Genomic DNA, 13,487 nt, shown 5'->3' with positions numbered 1-13,487 from the left:
TCGCTTCGGTTAGCGAGGAGCAAATTTTATTGATAAACTCAGCTGATTAGAGCGATTTTCAATTGAGTGTCGTAAAACCAAAACCAAAGTAATTACTTTGGCCAATCAAAAACGACGGAGACAATCCAGTAAACCAATCAAAACTCGAAGTAATTACACGTAGCCGACACAAAACGCGGGAAAATGTGCACGCGCAAACCACAATTGGTTTTGGTTTCACTTCTGATTGGTTGAAAAAGTGGCGCGAGAACTTTGAACCAATCACTGAGTGAAGTAAATGCAAAACCAAAGCAATTCGCTAATTACTTTCGACACTCAATTGAAAACCGTTCTATTTAACTTGTTTGGTATATACTAAAACAATTATTCCCCTCAGTGTCGGTGAGAGTGGTGGATATTTCCATTCCCCCCAATTAGTCAGTCATTAAGCCTACATGCTGCTTAATTAAGCCCTTGTCCCTTACCCTACACAGTACACGTTCTGGTAAAATCAAATGAATGTAAATGTACTCACATGATATCCCTCAATGTGGTACTTATGTAACGCTTCGTTGGCTCGTTGGTAAATACTGCACAAAAATACGAGTGCAGCCTGAAAGGAGAATGAAAAAAATTAACTTGACAAACTACACCTCTTTATCTTGCTACTGAAGATCTTCCAGCCATCGTAACAATTGCCTCTAAGAAGGACAACCTTCTTGGCGAGCCCAATGCTTTCTGGTTAGGCTTTACTTTTCATTTAACTAATGTATTTCTATTTTTCACGTTGCCATGATACCACCAATAGCGTAGCTCCCACCCTACTATAAAAACTACACATAACGCACAATTCCTCGAATCGCTCTGAAGAAGGGCTAACGCAGGAAACGTCAGCTTTTAGAATCTCCGTACGGTGGCCAATTTACATTACCAAGTCCGTTGATAAAACCAAATTTTTGTATACTACTTCCCCACCACAGTTTCTTTAGAAACTACCCCCTTCTTTTACTTCCCACAGTCCACTTTCAGTGGTAGACCTATAGTTTTTCAATGCGCTGAGTTAATGGAAGCGGGAATAGCGCAACTAAGCTCAAAACCTACAAGGTTGCCACGGCAATTTATCCAAATTAATACGGCTACTAAAAAAACATCTCAGATTTTCAACGTCACAGTCATTTTACATCTTTTTATTGTACAAGGCCTTTCCAAATGCCCGGTTCCTTTGAAGTCTACCCTGTGGACAGCCAAATTACCAAGCTTCCAGAGGTTGAAGTCTTCCTTCCGTTGGTGGGGAGGTGAATTAAGAAACGACGACTGCGTGGCAACGACAACGCGACAAAACAATAACATCATTGGTCAAAAGAGGGAAAATGATCGTGCTGCACATGCGTAACAACGACGTGAGATCACCCTATTTGAGGTTTCCACGACAACGTCAGTTTACAAATGCGAGCCTGTCATTCTCTACCTTTTTCTCTGAAACCTTTCATACCAACTTATTAGCAAGTTCGCCCACATTGTACGACGTGAACCAGATGGAATAATTGCGAAAGACTTAAGCCTCATTCACACTAGCAAGTTTACCTTGACAAGGCCACTTGTCAGGGAAAACTTGCCGACTGTACACACTTGCAAGTGTTCCTTGACAAGTTTTCCTTGGTAGTGTAAATGAAAAATATGACAAGTTTTCCTTGACAAGTGCACTTGACAAGTAATTTACACTAGCAAATATCGTCCTTTACACGTTTTTCCATGACAAGTGTCTTTGTTCAAAAAGGAAAACTTGTCAAGGAAAACCTGCTAGTGTAAATGAGGCTTTATGATAGAGGAATGCTGTATTTTACGGTGGCGTGTTTTCGTCGACGTCGCCGTCGTAGATCTCAAAGTCCATAGTACGTTCGCTGTAATGACGAAGTATCAAAGCCTGTAGCGTGCTACGCAAATACTGTTGTTTGTAGAGTGATGAGTAAATCCTCACCTCAAAGTCAGAATGCGGTAGATTTGCACGCACTGTAAACTTAAGTAGCTCCTACAAAGAGAAATACACAGCAACAAAAGGATTACACCTGTGCGAGATCTTCGATGTCAAACTGCATGACTATGAAAACCAAAAAGGAAGACAGCTTAAAACTGAACCTCCGAAGAAAAGATAACCAACGATCCCAAAGCAAGTATGACTCGTAATCTAGAGATGCTGTATGCAATCAAAACCGGAAAAGATTGGCGAAGGGAAAGTAGTAGGTCATTTCCGAGTTCATGTCTGCCTCCTCTTCAAAACGAGTCTAAGTGCGAAGTTCTTCTTATGAAAACTAGATTCATTCATATGTTAAGTAGAACTAATTACCATCACAAAAACTTCACACTTAGACTCGCTTTGAAGAGGAGGCAGACATGAACTCAGAAATTGCCTATTTCAGCGATCACTACGGTGACCCTGACACTGACAAGTTCTTTTTTTCTAAGCTGACGAGCAGATAGAAGGCAGTAAATCAAGTTTTCATAAATGCTTCTCTTCTCAGAAAGTTACTGTTTAAGTCCCATTTTTACCTTGATACGTAGAATGTAATCATTCAGTCGTTGAGCAGGCTTCTCAAGGTAATCAGAAAGATTATAACTATCTTCCGTGTCTTCTTTGAATTCCTAACAACAGTGCAAAAAGAATGTGTTTATTGTTGATAATATTCGAATTTTGCTTAATGGTTTCGTTCCTCTTCCTTAAGGATCGCTAAAAGAAAAGAAAAAACACACGCAATTTAGTCACCAACAAAATCATCATTCCTGCAACTCCAATTGGTTAAACCCCGAATGCCACTGAGATGAAAGACGTCCACAAAGCCTTTTATCACTAATATCTCGAAATATCAAAGTCACTGTAAATATTACCTATCCATTCCCCGAATTTCATTGAGGTCATGAAGAACGACATAACTCAGCCACTCTAGGTGTGTGTATAAACATAAAATAACGTAACGTAGTCTAACCTAACCTAACCTAACCTAACCTAATTAACCAAACATAACGCAACACAAAGTAACGTAACATAATAACATTAACTTAACGGACCACAGGAAGACAGGCATTAGGAAAGCTTGGCAGCTGGCCTCAAAATCTCTGTTCCCGACTCTTTGCTGACATTCAGATAATCTCGAGATTGCTGTGGCGTTATATCTTTGTTTTCTCTGACTGACACAAACCAGTTTACTTACCGCCCAGAAGTCTTTCACGGGTTCTGTTTCCAACATATCGCATGCAAATGCTCTGCTCTCCAGAAACTCAATGTACATCTCGAATTGGGTTTTCTGCAGATGAGAAAGAAGCACGTTCTTCACAACTCTCACTTTTTTTCTTCGGAGCACATTGGACAACCTTCAAGTGTCAACACAACTTACGTAACGCAAAATATTTTTCGGGAATTCATCAGGATTCTTGGTACAAGCCTCGAGTTCATGAAGGAATTGTCTGTCACAAGAATTAAAAACACAACATAAGAATTGGCGCAACAATGCAAAATGAGTCACTTGATGATCTTGATCGGGCTCGCACACTTCTAATGAATTTAAAGCCATACCTTGTGTGGAAGCTGTAGATGTCCTTTATATTCGAAAAAACAGAATTTTTCTGACTTGAGACCTCTCCAGGAATGTCATCTGCATCAAGTTCAGCTAAATGACTCTGCACGAAAATAACAAACGTGTCATTGAGTCTTATGTGCGCATGCGGTGTCCAAAGCTAGGAGTGGTTTAAGGTAGTAACCACACACAATGGTATCCGTAAAACAATCAGCGGATATGTTGTTGCTCCAAATTAACCGCTCCAAGTAAAACTATATTTCTTCGTGTCGGTTTAAAACCACGGCCGTGAATCAAGTGGCGCGCAAAGTTTGTCTGCATTTATGTCCAGAATTGACTCTAATTAGATGTAAGTTTAGGGAACAAAATATTTTAGCCATGGCTTTAGTTCGCTTTGCTAACGAAGTAACTGTATCGGCTTTCACTGTGGTTCAGAGCAGCAGTGTTGTTTCTTGTTTGTTCGGCTTCACAACCAAGTTGGTTTGGACCTCTTACCTCAACAACTGTGCGAAGGTCAGTCACATATTTTCTTTCAGATTCAATTAGCTCGCTTATGACACGTCTATGAAAAGAAATAGAAAGATAGTGCTATCAGAATAAATGAAAAAGTGAACTCGCTATTAAAAGTAGAGTTCCCTGCTAGCAGACGTCTCTTTTCTTTTGCGTTCCCTGAGCTGACGAGCCCTCTGAGATGGGAACGGCGGGCTCAAGTCACAGCCAGCAAACATTATTGTTAATTTCAGTTTATAGAGCGTTTTCACCCACGTGATCAGTAGCCATATTGGATTACTGAAACAAGAGGAAGCATTTGCATAAAAATAGAGTATAATTCCCGGAAGTTAGTTTGGTACACCATCATGGCCGCCATTTCTTTGTTTTGGACCACCAACATGGCCGCCGTGACGTCATGTGAAAACGCTCTGTAGTGTCCCAAATAGACCACAAATTCAGTCCAAAACAAAAGGCATCATCTCGAGGCTCTAGGGAATAAACTCATACAATTCCTTACATTTATTCCCCAGAGCCTCGAGATGATGTCTTTTGTTCAGGACTGAATTTTAATATATCGAAACTGGTCCATTAGCGCTCCAGCGCTAGAACGACTAGACACTTAAATAAAGTTCCTTTCCTTTCCTTTTACCAAGGGGCATGCGGTTTGAAGAGTGCCGTCAACGATTCTGGACCACTCGTTGCATCCTTAACCTTACCAAGCGCAAATTAAAATCAAAACTTCACATTTTATTATCAAGCGAAGTACGATCGTGTGGATGAGTGTAGTCCCAAGACGGACTGTTTAGGATGACAAGGACTGACATCTAAATGAAGCTTAACTGACAGCTGACCAATCACATCAACGACCAGAGTGTTAATTTTCTGCCGGTAAAATCCGTTCTCAGGTTGAATTCGCTTCAACCTATCGTAGGTTAAATTGGTGATCCTCATTTTACCTAGGTTGAATACGGACTCAGATAAATTAAGAAACTTTTTTGGAGCCTAAATTAAGCCTAAAGAAAAATTAGGATCAGGTTAGGATTCGTTTTGGTTATCATACATGGATATCAGTTGACTTATCATACAAAAGTAAATAATGAAAAGAAGTGTGTTGGTTAAGCATGTTCGTCGTTGTTGTGTACTGGTGAAGACAGTTCTTTGTTTTTTACTGTGTTGTAGTGCTGAGACTGAATGGATAGGTGTATGAACACAGAAACCGATAAGGTGATACTAAGACGTGTTGAGATGCGTGAGCTGACAGAACTGGAGGGAGGAAAAAGGTGTTTCCAGTCCTTTTTGGGGGGTTAATAGCTGCTTTAAACTAGGAAAAATGAGGATAACCAGGTTGAATCCGGATTTGACCGACAGCATTCATACCATCCACTGATGTTACAAACATCACTTGACCCTGAAGATCCGCCTTCCGATCAGGCTGTCGAAACGTCAGTCAATGTTATCCGAAACAGTCCCTCTCAGGACTACACTCACCCAGACGATCGTACTTCACGTATTAATCATGAAACGGCCCCTGTGTTCAAACCATATAAGACTTCACATGTTGCCGCAGATCATAGATAAAAATCTCGAATGAGATCCTGATGGAGTTGTTTATCCCACTATTTTCTACGTTAATTTGGAATATGTGGTTAGTTGTTCCCAAACGTCCCTCAAGGGAGAGCTCTCTGGCGGGAAACCGGTCGTTTCGCCTGCAAGTCGTTTCGCCTACAGGTCGATTCGCCTACACTGAAGTCGATTCCCCTACACACTTAAAGTGGATTCGCCTACACTAGTAAAGTCGATTCGCCTACACAGCTCTTACTCTCGTTGATGGAGGGCCTCTTTCTCTTTGCCTTTGTTGGTCTTGGGAGCCTTCTTTGCATCCTCTCCAGGGGCCCTCATAGTAAAGACCCTTGGTAACCAGCCCACCTTGCCAGTGCTCGCTACACAAACCATGACGTTCTCGGTGCCTGTGTCATCAAGAACCTCTAACAAGTCCCCTTCATTCACGGAAACTTCGCTGGGCGTCTTTGCTTTATAGTTGGTAATTGAGACAAATATTTCTTTTTCCTCCTAAAAAACCAAAACAATGTTGTTGAGTTAATATTCAGAGTCAATACATGAATAACCAATTGGTGCAAGATCTACTGACAACAATATTAACAAATATACTAAACTACTTACGGTCGTGGGTGCTACAGATGCTTTGTCTCTGCAAAGCAAAAAGATTCGTATTTAAACCAATAAAAAGGGGAAAGGACACAAAAAAACTAAGAACACGAGTTCTCGAATGAATTCAAATAAAGTAACATCACTTTTTTTGCTGACCAGTCGCCTCACAAACAAGACTACTTTATGTTGACTGAATGAAGATGAATTCCGCTCATGTTTGTTCACACGAAAGTCACCAACAACGATCGTTTCCTGGGGCTGTTTCTGGAAAGTCCCAGATCTTTTCGGGTGTCACATTTCCCTCTGTATCTTACCAAGGGTGAAGTTTTTGAGTCATCAATTTTTAAAATCATTTTGCTTTTAGCTTTTTAAAAAGACAGTTTCACAAGCCGCTCTTCGGGCTCGAAAAGCTATCGGGACTTCTGAGAAACGGGGCCCTGGACCACACCCGAAAAATAAAAATCTGTCGATACATCGCAATCCTGGGTTCAAATCATTTCAACTAAACTAATTACAATGCAAAGGAACGACATTACTAAGCTCCAAAAAAAGGAAAAGTCGAGCGTTGAAGACACGATAAGTTTCGTTTTCTCTTTTGCTCGAATTATTTGATAAAGTGGCACGATATATTTACTTCACAAGTAGCAATTCATTCTTGTCATTACTTTCAAAATTCCGCTGAAAATCGCTTTAACGTAAGAAATGAATACAGTTCTCCTGAAAAGTCCAAAGGTAGCATTGAAAATGCATAGCAATGTCTTGTTTAAGCGCGGACAAACTTTTTAATGGGGAGATGAATATAGCATGACTGTTGAAATCCGGGGCTACAGAAGGCTTATGTTACCGTGTTGCTGTTTATTGTGTTTTGTAGGTTAGGTCAGCCGTTCAAGGGCTAAATTTAACTCGTTACTGCTCACCCGTCTTCCTCCTCTTCGTCTTTTCTTAGACAAGTGTGGCGCACAAATCCGATTTCTGAACCACGTGACACGCGTCGAACCAACCAGAAATCAGGGCGGCTGGTATCCAAGACTTCGACTTTGTCGCCCTTCTTAAGAAATTTATTCCCAGTTTCCTCTGAATAAAAGTCTTCAATGGCGGTGTACAACGTAAGTGTGAGGACCTCCTCAACTCGTGAAAGTCCGGAACTCTTGCGAGGTGGTTTGTCTCCAGCTGAAAGTGGCAACTGACCAGGAGCTGGAATGAAAAGAAATATGAACTTACTCTAAGAATTTGGGTGCAGGGCTGGCGTAGTCTTTGACCACTCGCTTCTTACCAATGTGGCCCGGGTTCAATTCCAAGACCCGGCGTCATATGAGGGTTGAGTTTGTTGGTTCTCTATTCTACACCGAGAGGTTTTTCTCCGGGTACTCCGGTTTTTCCCTCTCCTCAAAAACCAACATTTTATTTGACTTGCGATAATTAGGTGATTTCATTTTACAGTGTCCCCAATTAGTGCTTAAACTATAACGAGCGAGCAATGGTCACTCTATTATGTCCGGCACATTAAACGTCCTCGTATGTGTGCTACGTTACAACACGCTATTCACCTTAATCGTTGTGTTACGTTACACCACGTTATGTTACGTTATTCAAGGTAGGATCCAGATTACGTTTTTGCAATTTTCTGTTCGTAATAAGTACAAAAGGCATGCACAGTGGTAATTGGTCGTTTTGGACGGAAGGAATACGGGAATCTTTGCTGAAGTCATTGTTGACGGTTTGTTTCGTTCGCTCACAAAGGGCATCATTCTATTTAAAAATTGACTTCAAAAGGTAAAGAACTTGTTACACTCAGTTAAATCTCTAATTTTGAGCCTTTGAGTTTTGACAACGAGCCAGGTAGAGCGGTTTTCAATTCACTCAGTGATTAGTTCAAAGTTCTCGCGCCGCTTTTTCAACCAGTCAGAAGTGAAACTAAAAGCAATCGTGGCTCGCGCGTGCACATTTTCCCGCGCTTTGTGTAGGCTATGTGTAATAACTTCGAGTTTTGATTGGTTTACCGGATTGCCTCCGTCCTTTTTGATTGGCTAAAGTAATTACTTTGGTTTTGGTTTTACGACATTCAATTGAAAATCGCTCTATTAGCCATCAAAAACTGATAAATTCTTGGGTGGCAAAAGCGCTAATGGTCCCATGAATTCTTCGTACACTTAAGAATTTTCAAAGCATCGTTGCTAATTTTCTTTACTCGAAAGTCGTTTCACATATTAAATTCGTGTTAATTTAAGTCGCGTTAATTTCCAATACCTTAATTTCATGGAGCGTTTTGCTAGAATAAAGTATACATGTTGATAGTTAATATTGTAACTAAAAACCCTTGTAGTTCTGTGTTTTTCCTGTAGAGATGACACTTTTCATGCTGTGCACAAGTTAGCCATGGTTAGCAAAGCGAACTTGACGGCATTTTTTGCCAGATTTTCGTTACCTCAGGAAATCACAAATAATCAAGGATTTTACCAAATCTTCAAACGCCAATTTTTAACCTTGCCCTCTGCAGAGATCGAACGTCTCTATATCACATCGCACCGCATATGCTGTACTTGAAAATAGTTATCGTGAACATACCTTCTACAAACAACCCAGCGGCAGATGATGCTTCGCCGTGTGCGTTTTTGGCCACTACTTTGTATTGTCCTGCATCCTTGAGCTTTCCTTCGGTTATCAGAATAGAGCAAAGGTTGTCTTCTTGGAAAATTTTAATATGCGAAAATTTTTCACAGGTGATTTCTTCCTCGTCTTTGTACCACGTGACCTGTGGAGTTGGTTGCCCACGCACGCGCACATCAAATCTAGCTGCACTTCCGTCCTCTATGATGCGATTTTTTAATGGAGCAGTGAATGCTGGAGCTTCTCGTTCGCCTTTAGATTCGAGTTCTGAGGGTAAAATAATATATTAATTATATTAATTAATAAATTATTAATATTTAATATTTAATTATTAAATATTAATTAGAAACAAAGGAATCACGGGTACAAGAGGTGAAAGGAGCTTACGAGAAAATAACATTTGTACCAACAAAGAAAATTCACAAATTTCCCGTTTGCATTGTGTGGAGCCTTTTGTTTTTTCAAAGAAACGCAAAAACAAGCCTAAATTGTCTTTCCTTTCCCTTGAGTGACAAAGTAAGCAAGGAAGGACCAGCTTCTTTTCATACAACCCACATTTCCACGGACCTCTGAAATGTACTCTCCTTACCTTTTACAGTCAGTCTTGATTGGCAAGCCACTGAGCCTCCCATGTTTGACGCCACACAGCGATACATGGCTGCATCTCCCAATCGCACTCTATTGATAAGAAGAGAGTAGGTCCCAGTGTCGGAATCTTTGATGAACTTTACCCTTGAGTCCTCTGTCAACAGCTCGCCACTCTTGTACCACGTGATTTCAGGTTCTGGTGTCCCGGATGCTTTGACGGTCAGATAAACCAAGTCTCCTTCATGAACTTCCGTGTTGTGCAACTCTTGTAAGAATTCGGGCGCGTATACGCTGTCTCGTGATCGTCGGCGTTCCAATCGTGCATTAATCTTCTCCAATTGTTCTTCATCTTGTGATGAAGATTCCGACATCGATTCTGCAGAAAGAGATGTAGCCGTAAGGATAGAAATTCAAGTTTGAATTAAAGCCTCCAGCTGACTCGCTCCACTGAAGTGTAATGAAAGAACCTATCTTGTACAGGGTAAAGCAAGTCTTACACGCTCTCACTTGAAAGTCACATATCAGGATTTGAAGAAAAGCCACAAGCAAAAACTTCGTTGACTACTTCGAGTTCACTCTCAGAAATACAGTTTCGGGTTATTTGTTTGAGCAGGTTAAAGTTTTGGCAGCTATTCAACTTATGTGGACCTGCTATACCCACCCATATACTCATAGAGGACAGCCACAACACCGGGGAACGTCATCCCCTACTCTTCTCGAATAGTGTGTGAGTTCTTTAACGTCCCACAGGGAACTAATGAACATGGAAGATACCTGTGAGACTACGGTTTACAGTCATTATCCTAGAAGACTTGAAAGTCTAACCATTTGCGATGTAATTACAAAGGCAGCACTTTCTCCTCAGTTATTTAAAGACCCTGAGTGTTGGGTCCTGCCGGAGTTGAACTCACAACCTCCAGCGTGACAGCTCGGTGCGCAACCAATTGAGCCACCGGGGCGCAGTGATACAAGAGCCTGACATCTTATAAAGCAAAGTCACCTATCACGATGAAGCGCCAGATCGTGCATGACCATTAAGCCACTAACTAACGATGTAAATTCAAAAGTAGTACAGTGGATTGCTTTTAACTCACAACTCAAAGAAACTTCTCACAATTAAGATAAAAACCGGGAGAAGTTACAGCAACGTACCTTCAACTAAGACCTCGGCTGAACAGGAAGCGATGCCCCAGGTGTTTAGCAAAACACATTTATAAATTCCTTCGTCTTCGACATCAATAGAACGAATTTCAAGTGAATGAGTGGTGTCACGCGACAGCTGGACGAATCTGGCCTGTGCGCGGATCAGGTCGTTGTCTTTGAACCATTCAATGTTGTCGATAGGCTCAGGTCCAGAAGTCACCTAAAAATGGCACCATTATATTACTTATCACCATTTAACGACCATTTTGATCCTGATAACTGGAAGGACTAAGCATTACACGGAACAGTGTGGAGTACTGTGGTAGCGAAATCAACGTACCCAGTAGAGCAAAAGGGCCTCCAAGACTACAACTGAGTTCATGATCGCCGGTATAATCTGCCCACGGCAGACCAGCATACCGTCACATGCCTACATTGCAAGATTGTGCCGTTCCCGGGGTGGGATTGCAGCGGACACGAGTGCCTGCAAGTCATAACCACTTCTGCAACTCTTACTGAGTCCTCATCGAAATCGATGGACTGCCGAACATTTATGTTCGAGATTTTGATGTGAGCTGTATCTCAACGTACAACGTACGTCATGAACTCCTTTGATATCAAATTTTAGTGCTTTGCTTTCCATTCATCCCATGCAGCACTAAAGTCCCTTGAGAAACTGTTCTCAATCTTTATTTTATTTACATTTTGTAAAAACAGTGTTGTAATTTTTTTACCTGGAGTGTTATATTGTCTCCATGGTTGGCCTCAATATTTTCCAATGGAGAGACAATGGTTGGTTTGGAGCCACTCTTTCGTAGGGATGCACTTTTCGTTACAGTAGGTCCAGGGGTGGAGCCCTCAGCGCTTTCTAAAACAGACTCTGATTCTGAAACCAAAAAGAACAGATTTGTGCTTAATACAGGTTTCGTTTTTCAGGTTAAAAAGTCCTCGATCACTTTCGAGACGGAACCCCTAAATTTCAAAGACACCAGAGCAAAACTAGCGACCATGCAGGCTCTAAAAAATACCAAAAACGCACTGCCTTTTTTTCTTCAGTTTGCTTAACACCTAGCTGGCAAGATACTGAGCTTTGGGTTTTTATCCAAAGGCTGTTTATTTTTGTTTTGGATTTTACGGTCCGTTATTACTCACGTTCAAACCTCAGAGATTTGGATGTATGGAAGTCTGAAAGCCCGAAACTCCTGTGCTGCATATTAATTAGAACGTGCGCACACTCATTGCATTCTTAAACTAGTAAGTCTTTGAGGTCACTTTTTCTTCGATCCAGCTCTCTCAAGATTTTAAAGAAGTTAGTAATGGCGGATCATTAAATTGGAAAATTCCAGTTAAAACAAACAGCTGTCTTTTTTAAATCAAGGCTTAAAACTTGGGTCTTGCAACAATGTCCTACCCTCCACAGTTATCATCGCCTCGCAGGCCTGTGTTCCAGCTTTGTTAGATATGACACACTTGTAGATTCCCTGATCTTGAGACTGAACAGGTGAAATTTTCAGTGTGCAGTGCTCTCCGTCACTTGACATCTTCAAACGTCTGCCGTACTTTATGGGTTCGTTGTCTTTAAACCATCGAATCTGCAGTGGTTGGCTTCCAGTTGCTATCACTTCAAGCTGCGCTGTGGAGTTCTTAAGGACGGTAATATCACTACATCCTTGGACAAATTCAGGTGCCATTTGAGACAGACGGCTGAAAACGATGGAGAAGTTAAAAAAATGAGAAAAAGGGAAATTCGACTGGAGAAATTGGGCCGGAATGATCGAAAATGTGTAGCGTAATATTAAATCCTGGCTATATTTATCAAGCAGAGGAACGAAAGGAATCAAGATATTAAAAAAATAAAATAGCCTCCACACGATGGGCTATTCTCTTAATGCCACATTTTCATATTCCGGATGGATCTCACACAAACTACTTTCTGAGTACGAAACCTGTTGACATCGGGTGGGTGACTAGGTAGGGTGAAATTGGCTGTAGATAGGATGTTACAGGGCGAAAGGCCGAGGATGGTGTGATTCAATTGGACAGCCTAGCGTTCCTCATTGTTTCTTTGTGTTGCAGAGACAGAAATCAAAAGCGGAGGTTTTTTTCCAAGTTTTTTTTGAGGTAGTTTACTTTTAACTTGGGACCCAATACTCCACATTTTGCGTCACTAGCAAATCAGTTAAGAACAAGAAATATGGTCCTTTCTGAAAACAGAAGAAATGGCACTCACCTTTGGTTCATGATTGTCTTGGGTACTTTTACTTTCTCTAAACAAAGAGAACAGACAAATATATAATACTTTATCCAGAAAAATGAGTCAATTTTGAAGAAAAACAAGAACCTACTTTTCGAATGTGTTGATTATATAGGGCTGAATTAATATATCAACAACGAGTGCGAGTGTGTCATCATAGGTTCCAAACACCGAGAAACTAAATGAACGTACGAGGCCGAAGGACGAGTGTTATTGTTTCGAGGTGTTGGGAACCTATGATGAAACACGAAGCATGAGTTTTTGAAATTGCTTCTCAAACAAGGCTGTGCATTTTTGAATTCTGCTTCCTTTGTTAATTGTGATGTAAACATTGTTGCAAACAGTGGAAAATGAGTTATTAAAAACGCTGTTCTTTGGTTGAAGTTCTTTTGTTCTGATGCGTATATCTTGATATACAATGAGAAGTCCGATGACAACGTGTGCTTTGGATACGATATTTTTTTACAATTAATGGGGAGGTTTTTTTTAATTCTGGCACTAAATATATTTTCTAGAAATGACGGGGATTTGAATAAACACACCTCTGGGTGTCCCCCAGGGTCAGGCTGTTATCAGCCGATTTCGCTGTAAAGGGAAGCTCTACTCCAACAAAGGAATAAGCAACGACCGAAGGAATAAGGTTTGCAATGAAATTTGTTTTAGAAATTGTTTAAAAAAATGTTTGT

The 13,487-nt window shown here is 40.8% G+C and overlaps 1 protein-coding gene across 1 annotated transcript in view; it reads right to left on the bottom strand.

The window, feature by feature from the left end:
* LOC138049179 (muscle M-line assembly protein unc-89-like) overlaps positions 1–13,487 on the bottom strand; it is a 139,236-nt gene that overhangs the window by 30,337 nt on the left and 95,412 nt on the right. Inside the window, 16 exon segments of the mRNA XM_068895353.1 lie at positions 515–592; positions 1,958–2,008; positions 2,527–2,619; positions 3,186–3,278; positions 3,369–3,438; positions 3,548–3,651; positions 4,044–4,110; positions 5,860–6,110; positions 6,222–6,249; positions 7,127–7,403; positions 8,775–9,083; positions 9,406–9,780; positions 10,557–10,767; positions 11,282–11,433; positions 11,959–12,251; positions 12,778–12,814. Of these exon segments, the coding sequence (XP_068751454.1) occupies positions 515–592; positions 1,958–2,008; positions 2,527–2,619; positions 3,186–3,278; positions 3,369–3,438; positions 3,548–3,651; positions 4,044–4,110; positions 5,860–6,110; positions 6,222–6,249; positions 7,127–7,403; positions 8,775–9,083; positions 9,406–9,780; positions 10,557–10,767; positions 11,282–11,433; positions 11,959–12,251; positions 12,778–12,814 (2,489 nt within the window).

The sequence above is a fragment of the Montipora capricornis genome, chromosome 5 (genome assembly GCF_036669925.1).
Source record: "Montipora capricornis isolate CH-2021 chromosome 5, ASM3666992v2, whole genome shotgun sequence".
In the NCBI taxonomy this organism is placed as follows: Eukaryota; Metazoa; Cnidaria; class Anthozoa; order Scleractinia; family Acroporidae; genus Montipora; species Montipora capricornis.
Note: the sequence above shows the minus strand (reverse complement) of the source record. Positions and strands in the feature narration are given on the sequence as shown.